We start from the raw sequence: 13,063 nt of genomic DNA on the forward strand, positions 1-13,063 counted from the left end.
AGCAGTTGAGCACCGAGCCCTAGAGGTGCTACGTCCTCGTCTACCTGGGGAGGCGATCTCTATACACCACGATTAGTGTGACAGGTATGTAATGAAATATTATTGTTTATGACATATGTATTCGTCGGTATTCCTTTGTTTCGACAATTTTGTTTATTGCAGGTTAGGTGAGGCCGGTCTACTGACTCTGAGCCGTCTTGTCGAGGTTGAGCCTATTCAGCTCGACCGATCCCTCCTGACGGCGCTCGTTGACAGATGGAGGCCGGAGACACACACGTTCCACCTCCCGTGTGGGGAGATGACTCCTACGCTGTAGGACGTGGCCTACCTCCTCGGCCTCCCTATCGTCGGGGAGGCTGTAGGTCCGCGTGTGGTGGCGGCCTCGTGGAAGGATGACCTGGAGGCCCGTTTTGCCCTGGTTGACCGCGTCGAAGAAGCAGGTCCGATCAACCCGCACCCGCGAGCAGCAGGTCCTTCGAAGACCTGGTTCCTACAGTTTACAGTACGTATTCATTCCATATTTAAATTTAATTGTTACAATTCGCATGTTCTATTGTTAGTTGAATTAATTAATCTTAATTGTTTATGTAGTGCTGTGAGTCAGCATGCACAGAGATGCATCGAGTAGTCATTTCGAGAATCGAATCTAGCCTTTTCAGTGTTAGGTCATCTAGCCTCTTCACTGTGTTGTCATGTAGGCTTTTTAGGTGCATTTACACTCCACACTCCGGGTATCAGACCATTGTGCGCCTATAAATACTCCGAAATTTGTGAACTCCCAGCAGCACTCAAACACCAAAGCTCATTGTATACCCAATGTCTGGAGGTGGGTCTAGCGGGAAGAATTACTACGGTTTTGGGAAAGGAAAAGGAGGAAGAAGGGGAGACCCCATAATATGGGAGGGGCCTCTTGGACCTGATTCCTTTCCGAAACCAGTGTTTGAGTTTCCGCCACAGCAAAAGAGTGAATTTACCAATGAAACTCCTCTTCGACAATACGATAACCGTAGAGAACCATGGCCAAAATGCAGACATGGTGAGGACTGCTTAGTGCAGATGTGCACCGACGGGATGGATAGCGGTCGGCGTTTCTTTAAATGTCCACACGCATGGGTAATACTCGGTTGTTTCATTTCTTTTTCTTCAATGAGACACCTTACATGAAATTTGTTTTGCAGTCTTCCGATGCTCCAGAAAATTGTGGTTTTACTAGGTGGGTCGATCCTGCACTAATTGATTCTGTTTAGGAGTTCATCGAGTACCTCCAGATAAAGATCTTTAATCTAGAATGCAAGGTGAACCATTATGAGGAAGTGAGCGAGGGTAACAAAGATGATGAAGTTGATGATACCACCAATACTGCCGGTTCACAGGATGAACCATGCACTATTCCTTACTGCAACTGCCCTTGTCACAAGAAGAAGGGCCCTGCGCCTCCGGCACCACCGCCTGCACCACCTGCAATGGGTGGATACTGCGGAGAAGGCTCAACGCAGTTTGCTACGTGGGGGTACGGCTACTAGGACTACCCTAGTGCTAGTGACATGCTGCATCGTTGTGTTTGTTCTATTTTTTTTTAAATTACCTAAGGCATGTTAGGTTAGTCCGGAATCTATTTACCGTAGTTTGCAACGGATTCTGCCATGCCACTGCATGTGTGATGTGTGTTTCATTATCGTTGTATTATGATGTAAAATTTGATGGTTCACATTATGTAATGTATTTCTTAGTTCTTATTTCTTATCGTTATATTAATTAAATGTGTGCTTTTTAGTATTCTAGTTACATGAAAAGCTCCCAGGGCCATGTCCGTGCCCAGCAGAGGGCTAAGAGGGTCCGACGCCCTAGGGGTGGTTACTTATATCTGATGTTTGTATCTCTGATGTTTATTTGTAACGAGATAGCTGTGGACCGCTTATTTACACTTCAACGTTCGCCTCTGATCACTCTCGTATTTTCCATTACATACAATAGATGGTATGTTTATACTTCGATGCTCCATTACGACTAAGTACGATTCAAACTCGACATTATGTACATGTCCAGTGAATGCAAAGTTAGGTACGAGACATACATACAAGCATAATACAACATTAACAATACTAAATGCGAATACATCTTAAACCGATGAACATCAAATGTTATAGATCATGGCATGAAATCATCTAGGTCGTCATCCCAGTTGACAGATGGTGGTGCTGCAGGTGGTGTAGTATGGCTCGACGAACCTCTTGCCTTTCCCTTTCTATCTTTTCTGGATCTACGTTCATGTACAGGGGGAGGAACATCATGTGTTGGAGGCCATGGTTTGGGGGGCATGAAGTCATTCATGTCGTCATCCCAGTTAACACAAGTTTGTGCTGCAGGTGGTGCAACATGACTTGACGAACCTCTTGCCTTTCCCTTTGTCTCTTTTCTGATTCTAGGTTCATGTAAAGGGGGAGGAACATCATGTGTTGGAGGCCATGGTTTGGGGGGCATGAAGTCATCCATGTCGTCATCCCAGTTAACACAAGTTGGTGGTTGAGGTGCTGAAGCATGACTCAACGAACCTCCGGGCATCTGTTCTTGCGCAGGCCAAGTACTATCACCCGAAGATCTTATCCACCTCCTTCGTCAAGTTTGCGGCATAAGTCCACCGAAGATACATACCAATTTACGGAAATTTGGTATCGTTTTGTTAATCAACTCCGTGTCCTCGGGGTAATCCTAGCATATAATTAAAAAACAATGTTACTGTTTCATAAATATGGATTCGAAATGACGGACGGGATTACAACTGAATGAGAGTTACCTTAATGTGCATCTCATGCACCTCTGGCCGCATCCATATCTTACAAGAACTTTGTAAGAATCCAATGGTATTATGATGATTCGCAAGTTCACATACTCTCATGTATATCTTCCGACGTTCTAGCATGTGTCCCTTTACATCTTGCATCGTAGTACCTCGAAATAATGTGAAATCTTTAAACTCTACTACTTTGGACAACACCATCTCGATCGTACCATCCGCTAACGGATCCAACTTCTTACTGATAACAATATGGGTCATGATATCAAGTATTAATGTATTATACTAGATTTTTCTTCGGTCCATGAAAATCCTCCACAATTGGAGACATCCATTGCCTTATGCTGCAATATCAATAAGGTACTTTCATAATTCTATTCTAATTCATAATTAATTTAAAAACAAGTCTGTAATAGTACTGAAATTGTAATACTAAACGAGTGTTCTAAAGCACCAAATCTAATTCAGCTAATCCGCTAATTAAATTAAATTGTTATACAATATCAATGGATTCATACGGAAGTTACCGGTAAATCACGAGTACGCAATTCGGCATAGCTTCGCCGCTTTTCTTCTCCTCACCCCTCTCTTTTTTCCTGAATTTTTAGCCTCAAATGACAACGGGAATGACGGCGAATGGCGGCCAGGGCTTATATAGGGGCGAGGGGACCCTGTCGCCCCCCCAACGGGCGACAGGCCCCTGTCGCCCCTGTGGTGGGCGACAGGCCCCTGTCGCCCGTTGGGGGGGCGACAGGCCCCTTTTTTTCCAGAGACCTCGTTGCAAATTTTTAAAAAAATTACACTTAGGGTCTGTCGCCCTATGGGGGGCGACCGGGGGGTATTTTTGAAATTTTTCAAAACAGACATATATTTTTGAAATTTTGATTTTTTTTAAAATATATATAAAAAAAAGCGCAGCCTGAATGGCACCCGGAGCGGACCATTCCGTGGAAACCGAACGGGAACTTACTCTTGCCAGATTATTATTAGGAACAGTAGACACTGGAAGATAAGCGCATATCATTCCATCGCAGGTTGCCGGCCGGCCGGCCACAAGGGTCCATCAGTCGAACAACGTATGTAACACACAAAAGAATCATTAATTAATTAGGATCATCGCTGCAGACAGCACAGGTACACACTACGGGACACAAAAGGTCAAAATAAATAATCAGCCACAAAATATTAGTTGGGGAAAAAGGAGTAAGCTTAACAACACTAAAAAAATATACACCATATAGCAGTCATAAACTACCAACAATAGCAAAAATACTAATTAATGGGCGTCCAGCATTATCTCTCTTGCCAAATTTTCCAAAAAAAACAAAAAGAAAGCCTCTCTTGCCAAACTAAGTCGATACTATGCAGTTGATCGAGCTTGTGGCGCCGGCTTGGTACCCCTGGTGACGCCTTTCAGCTCATCATGCATATGGTTGCTTGGACTCTTCGAGTACAAGATCACCCGACCATCAACTCTATGTTTTCCTCTCCTTTTTTTGTCTTTTTTTCTTTTTTTCTTGTACAAAATAAAGGGAAAGAACATTAATTGCCCTAACTTGGTCTGTAGTTGCTTGCTCCCACAGATACATAGAACTAAATGATAAAAGCTAAATCTGCATAGCCAGCTTGCTTCTAACCATCTATCTGTTGCCGAATGGATCAGAAAGACTCTGGTTAAACCTTCCCAATCTAACTAAAGTAGGCATCCACCAAGTGACCCACGATGGTTAAGTGACCTGTATCCCATGGATAAGGCCTCTGAACCTGTTCACCTCGCCGCCGAACTCATAGTACTTGAGTCTCATGAACGCTTGCAGCGCGAGCACGCTGCCAGCGCCGGCGAGCCGGGGGCTCAGGGCCGCCGGAACCAAGCTGAGGTCGGCCGCGACGCGCTCCAGCCCGGGCGGCAGCCCGCGGTCGGCGGCCATCCGTACCACGTCGTAGACGTCCTCGCCGAGGCACTGCCTAACGGCGTCGAGGAACCCGCCCAGGCTGTCGGGGAGCAGCGCGCCGCCGCCGCCGTTGTTGCCCAGGGACAGGATCTTGAGGAGGTAGGCGACGTGGTACGCGCCGGCGTAGGTGGCCCACGACACCCCCGGGCGGCGGAACAGGCCGCAGCCGTCGAGCCCCGCGGCGAGCCTCGCCGCGGCGACGCCGTGCGCCTGGTGGTCCCGGAAGCTGAGGCCGCGGCGCTTGAGGTACTCGACGGAGCTGGGCGCGTGCGGGTCCGCGGCCGGGTGGAAGCCGCGGAGGTTGAACTCCCAGGCGGCGACGTGGCCGAAGTCGTTGTAGACGGCGAGGCCCAGCTGGATGGGCTTGAGGGCGTCGGCGTTGGCCTTCATCGTGGCGTAGCGCGCCTCCGCCGTCATCAGGCCGTGGCTCTGCTGGGCGCCGTGGACGACGCCGGGGTAGTGGACGGTCACCGCGGCGTAGCGGGCGTTCGCCGCGAAGTTGCGGAGGAAGACCAGCTCGGGCTCCAGGTTGTCCTCCCATACCGTGCGGACCGGGATGCCGGGCGGCGGCGGCGGCGGCGGCATCGGGACGGCGTGGTGGTAGTGCAGCGCGTACTGCGCCATGGGGAAAGGCGGCTGCGCCGGGTGCATGGCTGACGCCTGACGGACGACGCTGCTCGATCCGGCCTCGATCGTGTGCTTGCCGGACGCTCTCGTGCTAGACGAAAGGGATTCGATTCTCGGGTCGATCCAGGAGAAATCTGGAGGCAATGGCAACCACGACAAGACAAGAGGAAGGATACGTAGCGTGGAGTATGTATGGGGGGAGAGTTAGTTGGAGTTCGTGTCGGTGTCCGGTGGCGTCGTCGTCAGTTGTGCTGAATCGATCGAGTACGATTTGGACTTGCTCCGTCGATCGAGTTCGTGTCGGACTTTCGGTGACCAGGGCGCGTTAGCCTGCCAGGGATTTTCCGGCAGCCACTTCTTCGGTTAAACCTCTGCTTCTGAACTCGCGGACGATCCGATTGACCGACTCACACGCATGCTCTCGTTTCCGCCCATTTGTTGCCTACCTAAAACTCTTCTTCCATCTCATTTCATCCTCTCTGATGAACTCTCCCTGGTGCGCTGGCTAGGACCGAGACATATACGGAGTAGGTTATATATTCTTGATATCCCGAAAAGTTTTTATATATAAAAAGTTATATTTGTAACTTTCTAAAAACGAAAATGTTGCAGAGATAAAGCTTTTTGAAAAAAAAAAAGCAAAGTTCGAGGTTGTCAGGGATTGGTAGCTGGGAATCCCTTTGCCATGCGTTCGCCGACGGGCCCTTGCCACACTGAAGCACGTCTTGAAGCACCTTTGCTTCCCCAATCCCCATTCAACAAATTGTGAGATTGGTACAATGGAAGTAAGCTTAATGATGCAAGCAGCAAATGGCATAAATAATCAGACAAAAAAATTGAAATTTCAACCACTATGTGATACCAAGGACCATCACTGTCATCATTTGTGGACTCCATTTATTTTCATTATCGAGGATATTTATTCAATTTCGAGATACTGGACCAAGAAAACTATGATAGAAAGAGCAGAAAGCACAGTTCCAGTTTATTGGGAGCTCAAACTTTTTACTCTGCTCATGAAGGAATGTATTCTCTCAGGGTCCTTCCGTAAACCGTCTGGATAACATACGCCACTGCTAACATCCAGGCCATCTGGATTTAGAGCAGAAGCAGCTTGGCAAACATTGTCTGCGTGAAGGCCTCCTGCTAATAACCAGCCATTCTTGCTCTTAACAGATGGCATTTGGAATTTCTCCCAGTTGAACCCTTTGCCACTGCAATGCATCCGGATAGATTTTATCAGATTTACTATCCACTCCAGGTATGGCATTCACAAACAATGATTTTAATGTACAATGTGGTCAAGGACAAGGATCCTGTGAAATTGATAACTAGATAGGATCAAAATGCTTGTGGAGTATGAATTATTGGTCCAAGAGCAAAACCAAGACATTGGACATTACACAGACCAAAGCGAAACTTAATACCTGCCACCATTTGCACTGTCCACCAAAAACCAATCGACAACATATTCTTCACTTGGAGCAGCATTGATAAGTTTACCATCCTCATCAGCATTAAGCACATATATAATTCGGTTATTCTTCCAAAGCACAGGAAGTAGTTCTCGGGAGCTATCTCCATGGAGCTACACGCAATGGGTCAGTAAATAATTACGCCTACCTTAGTTATATAGAGCAGAAAATAGTAGGCAAGAAATTGTACCTGGATAAGTTCAAGGTCGCATGAATTGGACGCTCTCAAGATGGTCTCTTCATCATCATCCACAAACACGCCAACTGGTTCAGCCCCGTAAGATTTGGCTACTCGGGATATCTCCTTGGCCTCGGATAATGGGACCGAGCGTTTGGAATTGGGCCAAAGAATCATCCCAATAAGTTTAGCGCCAGCCTTTGCAGCAATTGCGGCATCCCTGGCAGATGTAATGCCACACATTTTGACTACAGGCTCATTTATTTTGGCCTCCTCCAAACTATATGATAAAGGTTTGTGAGTAGTAGTTTGCTTAGCAAAACAGGTTATTCTAACTGCAGCTGATCTCAGGTGCCCTGCAAAAGGTATTGAGTATAAAAACTAAAAGAGTTTGTATCATCACAAAATTCAGACATGGCAACGACTGAAAAATACCAAATGTGAAAGACGCAAATTAAAAATTATTTGGGTTCTCATTATGAAAATATAGGAAGCTTATTGTAACCTTGAATTCTTCTTACAATCCCTTTATAAATAAGACAAGGAACACTAAGAATATTAAAACTATACAGCTTACAATTTCCATCAACCATCCTGATTAGTGAAAAACAGAACATTTGTTATGACAAAAACAAATAGTACTTGAAAAAAAATTAAGGTCCAAACTTTATACAAGGGTATTCGTATGAACCGAAACATGCAAGAAGATAGTCAAGACATGGTTTATGCCGTGGAGCTTGCACCTAAATGAAGCAGGGACTGGACAGTGAAGAACCATGGATACGGTGATTCTTCAAAGTTTACCTTAGCTTACCACCTAATGGGGTTTCAAAAGCTCATGGGTTCATAGCCACATTGCTTATGCATCAAGAAAAAAAAAAGTTTACCACTGTTTGGCGTCATAGCAATCCGCAGAGGCTGTCTTGTGGAGATCGGCACTGCCATCTCTGCTAGGTGACTAAAAAAGAGAAGAAAAAGGAAACAGTTAAGACTGAGAACAGATGGAACGGTGACTGAGGAATTCTATCGAACGGGTGGCGGTCAGTGCCGCACCACTACAGTTTCAAGGGAAAACACGCCTGAGCCTGAGGGATCCATTTCTAAATTCTCTCCCGAGCAATACGATCCACGTTCAGAACGAATTCTCGATCGAGATGCTAGGAATGCTAAGCAAAAATCTGCGCCGCCGGACATGTCCTGAAAACTCGACACGGTTGCAGAAAGGCGGGCACTTCCTTACCTGTCTTACCAATGAAGTCTTCCTGACCCTCACCGGATAGCAACGGAGGGACGAGAGGCAGGAACGCTCCGTTCGATCGAAGTCGGGAAGAGCAGAAGCAACTGACGCAGATGAGAGGCGGCGAGGATCCGAGAAGATCCAGGTCGGTTACCAGTTACCACTGGCAGGGGCAAAGCATGTGGGCAGGCTGCCGGGCTCTGTCCTCGCCTTCAGTCTTTCACCTACCCTTTCCCTCTTGATCCTCAACAACCACCAAGCCGGAGACGCACAGCATGTTTCTGAACGGTTACCCCACTAGCAACGCCGTGGCCGCGCGGCAGCACGCCGTGGCGCCCCAACGGCGGCGGTCTCAGCACGGCGCTGAATTCTGGGTCGATCAGATCGAGCACCGAAGGCACTACCATTGTTGAACATTACACCAATTACAGTTGCTTCTTTCCTCGCACAACTGCAGTACAACAGTAAAACCGAACAAGCAAGAGGAGCGTCACCTAAATGAACAGTTGACATGGCACACAGAACACAGTATACTCCTGAAGACACAAGGCAGGCGACCAACATATCGGCTTATTTACCACCGCAGTTATTTACAAGGAGCAGCAGCAGCAGCAGCAGAAACTTAGGATCCCAACATCATTCGGTTAAGTTCAGAGGGACAAGACACACACATACTGACTAACATCAACTGGATCACAAAGAGACAGCAGCATCCACCCCGAATCAGCACAGCTAAGCAGCAACAACACCCTGTGGCGCGTGAGCTGCAGCCATAGGACAAAAGATCATACATACATTCGTGAAACCAGGAGCCAACGATGCTAACATCCCGAACCGCCTCTAATCACAAGAGGCGGTTTCGGTTTCGCCTAGTTCTGCTTCTTGGGTTTTGCCGGGCCCCTGGGGATCTTGCTCAGGACCTTGGCATCCAGCACCTCGTACTGCTTGCGGGCCTCCGTGTGCGCCCTCCCGGCTAAGTGGTCCACCTTGTCCTGGTACTTGTCGTACAGGATCGGCACCATGTGGAGCATCAAGATAGCTGTTTGTGATTCCCAATAGATCAGTTGGGTAGCTCGGAATGTCACAGGTTTGTATTAGAGAAAAAAGAAAGGAATGTCACAGGTTCGGCAAAAACGACGTGTGCGTTCAAAGATCATACCGATGTATATCAAGGTGAGGAAGTCACAGCAGCTTCCAACTCCTGAGAGAATCCAAAGCCCCACAATCGCCTGATGGAACACATGAAAACAGCTGAATAATCTTAAAGCAGTAGCCAGCATGAAGAGACAAATTTTTTAAAAAAGTAACAAGGGTCCGAACATACTCCCAGAAACTTCTTTAGATCATGCCCCATTGCAATCTCCCGGAACAAGTGAAGCGCTCTGTTGATGTCGTTGCGTAGCGCTCGAGAAACATTCACAACGAGATCTTCAGGTATCTGCACCAGGGGAATATCTGGTGGGCTCCTGCGGAAGCAACAATTATGTGAATAAGATGCAATCTGTGTTCAAACAGAATGTGTCAGGATCATCATGGGACTTGCTTCTTGATGAAGGTGGTGGCTTTGGACCACAGGAACAGGATGGCCAAAACACCAATCAGCACATGGGATATCAGAGTCAGAAGATGGTAATCAAGCACTTCGAACAGAATCCAGATGACAGTTGCGCCACCTATCACTACAGCAGAGGTCTTCTTATCTTTCCATAACAGTACATCAGCAGCTGCATAAAGTTTTCCACAAGGAGCAGAGTCAGAACAAATAGCCAACAGCCAGGATATAAGCTAAATTATGGGGCTTAAATTATGAATTTAAAGATGCCGTCACACATCAATTTGATACCATCACCAATTCACCATGATAGATTAATGGCCATGACCAATTTGACAAAGCGACAAATTCATGGTTTACACTTCATACTGCTTAAAAGTTAACTCCTGGGAATTTGTTAGATCTTAGTGAACTCCTGCAGAGGTACTGTATTAGTACATTAGTACCTCTTTTATCTTTTTTGTCTTTTACGAAGTTCTATTCGGCATATTCCCCTATACACTCCCTGCAGAACCGAAGAAAATTCAACTGCCAGTTGACAGCTATGCGAACTCTTGGTTAAAGAACAAGCAATTTTCTGATCTGAGCAAGACTTGCATAAGAAATGTGGAGATTTGATAACTTCAGTATCAATCTTAAGATTCATTCTTCTTCATTAACTATCAAACATCAAAACTCCTACCTTTTCCCTTTTAACCTTTTCAACAACAATGCATGGTCATGCAGCAAAAGCCTGGAAGAAAATCAACTCCATATAACCTGAGTCACACTTCAATCAGTATAAATCTTTATCATCCATCTCTTACCCTACCTAAACTCTTCCAGCCCTAATCTTGACCCACCACAAACTTCAAGAACTACAATCATTTTTTTTTCTTTTCAATCACACAGTTTCATAGTAAAGTCTATACCAGAGTAACAAGAATGATGTGCAAAGATTGAAATCAACAGTATACACTTAAAGTGTGTTTTCAAGCTACCTGACATTTATACCTTCCTGTCCAAGTGTGATTCCCCTAAACTTCAGCACTCCCCTTTTCAAGGGAATGAAAAAAAAGGTACTGCTTTGGTTAAAGTTAAGGGGATGACTCTAAAAATTAACTAGATACACTTCTCTATTATTGCGCATCACTTTTACTACACTGAGGTTGACCTGCTACTATCCTAATGTGCTTGTCAACAGGTTAAAAATTAATATTGGTAAACAAGTGAAGCAGACTATCTAGATCTAAAGTGTAAATGATTAAAGAATATGAATCAGAAACCAAATGATTCTAGTATGATCACTATTCATTTTCACAAACAAAATTACATTTCACTATAGTAAGAGCAAATTGCATCATTCACAATGAATTCAGTTGCCTTTATGCTAAAATTAGAGACTAGAAGCATAGTTTCAAACATCGCCGTGCATGGAAACAGGTTAAATATAAAAATGGTATATAAGCAAAGCAGGTTATCAATATTTTTAACTGTAATTATTACAGAAATAGAGTTAGCAGCCATATGATTCAAGTGTGGATTCACTTTAATGATTCAGTTGGCAATGCCACTTGTCAAACGCCATAAACATCTTTTCGGGGTTAACATAGCTTCCCTAGGAAAGTGGATAGAACACATTGATTCCAACTAAAATCCAACTTACCATCATCATTACATCGATGGGACCCAAATCTAAAGATTCTGATAGCATGTATTTTTCCCCTTTTTTATTTTTTGGCAGCTTTTCCTAGGGAGCAACTAACATCAAGATTTTTTAAATCAGCAGTTTTGTAGACATGTTTCATTGTAGTAGCAAATTGTCAACTTTCCTTAAACCATCTTCATCATCTGGATCCTTTTGCTGAAACTTGCACACAAAAAAAAGTACAGGTCCGTAGTTTATCTACAACTAGTGTGTCCTATAACGTACAAAGAAAACCATGATAGCATGCTTCTTCAGTTAGATAGTTGAGTGAGATGAGATCTAAGCGATGCTAACCCTGTAAATATGCTTGAACAACCACACTGCAACAGCCAATTAATTAAACCAAAGTTAGGCAGTTTCGGGCGACAAGATGTTTACTGAGCATACTTAAGCAAGCCTATCCATTTCTACACCAAGCCGAGTAAACTCTGTTGTCCTCAAGCAAAGCTCACCGAGGTAATACAAGTCGAGTTAAGCAACCAACATCAAAATAAACATCGACAGCTCAAACCCCGTCAAAAGAAAAACGAAAGCTTACACAACAAAGCGATTATATATACTCGGAAGATCTATCAAGTGGAAATATACCACGGCCGTTATTATTTGAATAAATATATGAGCACACCTAATAAGCTGCACAATTGAAATGAATAACTTTTCGCAAATGAAAGTGTGAATAAATAACTAACCAAGTTCTTCCCTTAGTCTCACATGTGATTCGTTGAGTACTTCAAATTGAACGGGTACTCCTCAAAAAAAAAAAGAACGGGTACTGGAAAGTAATCAAGCAGACTTCCAACGCTAACGCCATAGGATTAAATTGGAGCATAAACAAGAAAGAACTAGGGGAAAAGAAGTAAGAACTCCGTACTTTTACCGCCCCCAAGAGCCTTGTGCACGGAGGTGTCCTCTCCAAGAAGCCTAAACCCCCGGGACCTTGTCTCCGGCGCCGACGCCGGGGCTGGGGGAGACACCTTCTCCGGCGAGGCAGCATCCGCAGGCGACTGCAACGGCGGGTCTGAGGCGCTCTTGGCAGGGGCCGCCGGAGTCGGCGGCGGGGCGGCGACGGTCTCCACAGCCGGATCGGCCATGGCAGCCAAGGCAAACTAGGCTACAAGAAGCGAACCTTTGCACTTCTCTCCCTCCCTCTCCCTCTCTCTCTCGTAAAGTGCGCAGCGTGTAGTATTTCCTCGTTCTCTCGCCGCCCTTTTTTTTTGGGGGAAGAGGAGGTAGAAGGAGAGCTAGATGGAAACCTCTGGAACACGGTGCGAAAGAAACGGCCGTCAAGGCGCGTTGGCGCTCCTCAATGTGGAGGTGCTACATGTACACCAAAACTAGCCGGATTTTAGTCCCTGGGAGCAAGAGGAGCCTACCTTAAAAATTGCTGAAGTGAAAGAGATGAATTCGAAAAAGATACGTCTTTTCAAAAATAGAAATAGAAATAGTGGTAAGTTATTTTAGTATTTCAAATTAGATAAATATGGTGTACTATAGTAATTGAAGGGTAAGAACATTGGAACTTCCAGTAAAAAAGACAACGTCTGATATCTATGAAGTTGGC

General features: G+C 45.4%; 3 protein-coding genes across 4 annotated transcripts; all 3 read right to left on the reverse strand.

Annotated features, from left to right (window-relative positions):
* Positions 1-4,083: 4,083 nt before the first annotated feature.
* Positions 4,084-5,397, reverse strand: LOC120669268 (probable CCR4-associated factor 1 homolog 11). The gene has a single exon (XM_039949045.1). It carries the CDS (start codon positions 5,395-5,397, stop codon positions 4,522-4,524), a length of 876 nt encoding a protein of 291 aa, XP_039804979.1. The 3' UTR covers positions 4,084-4,521.
* Positions 5,398-6,209: 812 nt separating this feature from the next.
* LOC120669998 (N-(5'-phosphoribosyl)anthranilate isomerase 1, chloroplastic-like) lies at positions 6,210-8,512 on the reverse strand. 2 transcript variants are annotated; one of them, XM_039949947.1, is made up of 5 exons: positions 8,267-8,512; positions 7,914-7,984; positions 7,039-7,382; positions 6,801-6,961; positions 6,210-6,587 (listed from the first exon to the last, which is right to left on the reverse strand). In XM_039949947.1, the coding sequence occupies exons 2-5, from the start codon at positions 7,969-7,971 to the stop codon at positions 6,359-6,361; spliced, it is 792 nt and encodes a 263-aa protein (XP_039805881.1). In that variant the 5' UTR covers positions 7,972-7,984; positions 8,267-8,512; the 3' UTR covers positions 6,210-6,358. The 2 variants fall into 2 exon arrangements, with proteins under 2 accessions (XP_039805881.1, XP_039805882.1); XM_039949948.1 differs by having other exon boundaries at positions 7,039-7,306; positions 8,267-8,503.
* A 282-nt stretch (positions 8,513-8,794) lies between these two features.
* On the reverse strand, positions 8,795-12,789 carry LOC120669999 (reticulon-like protein B2). Its single transcript, XM_039949949.1, has 5 exons — positions 12,374-12,789; positions 9,807-9,987; positions 9,588-9,729; positions 9,423-9,492; positions 8,795-9,302 (listed from the first exon to the last, which is right to left on the reverse strand). Exons 1-5 carry the CDS (start codon positions 12,591-12,593, stop codon positions 9,133-9,135), a joined length of 783 nt encoding a protein of 260 aa, XP_039805883.1. The 5' UTR covers positions 12,594-12,789; the 3' UTR covers positions 8,795-9,132.
* Positions 12,790-13,063: the final 274 nt, after the last annotated feature.

The sequence above is a fragment of the Panicum virgatum genome, chromosome 4N, assembly GCF_016808335.1.
Source record: "Panicum virgatum strain AP13 chromosome 4N, P.virgatum_v5, whole genome shotgun sequence".
Classification (NCBI taxonomy): domain Eukaryota; kingdom Viridiplantae; phylum Streptophyta; class Magnoliopsida; order Poales; family Poaceae; genus Panicum; species Panicum virgatum.

Excerpts from the sequence above, each read along its gene's own strand:
- LOC120669268 (XM_039949045.1), bottom strand. The coding sequence starts at position 5,397 with ATGCACCCGGCGCAGCCGCCTTTCCCCATGGCGCAGTACGCGCTGCAC.
- LOC120669998 (XM_039949947.1), bottom strand. The coding sequence starts at position 7,971 with ATGGCAGTGCCGATCTCCACAAGACAGCCTCTGCGGATTGCTATGACG. Across the intron at positions 7,383-7,913 it reads TGCTATGACGCCAAACAGTG|GGCACCTGAGATCAGCTGCA; the intron begins GTAAACTTTTTT and ends TACCTTTTGCAG. Across the intron at positions 6,962-7,038 it reads GCGACCTTGAACTTATCCAG|CTCCATGGAGATAGCTCCCG; the intron begins GTACAATTTCTT and ends CATTGCGTGTAG.
- LOC120669999 (XM_039949949.1), bottom strand. The coding sequence starts at position 12,593 with ATGGCCGATCCGGCTGTGGAGACCGTCGCCGCCCCGCCGCCGACTCCG. Across the intron at positions 9,988-12,373 it reads GGCTCTTGGGGGCGGTAAAA|CTGCTGATGTACTGTTATGG; the intron begins GTACGGAGTTCT and ends AACTTTATGCAG. Across the intron at positions 9,493-9,587 it reads ATCTAAAGAAGTTTCTGGGA|GCGATTGTGGGGCTTTGGAT; the intron begins GTATGTTCGGAC and ends GTGTTCCATCAG.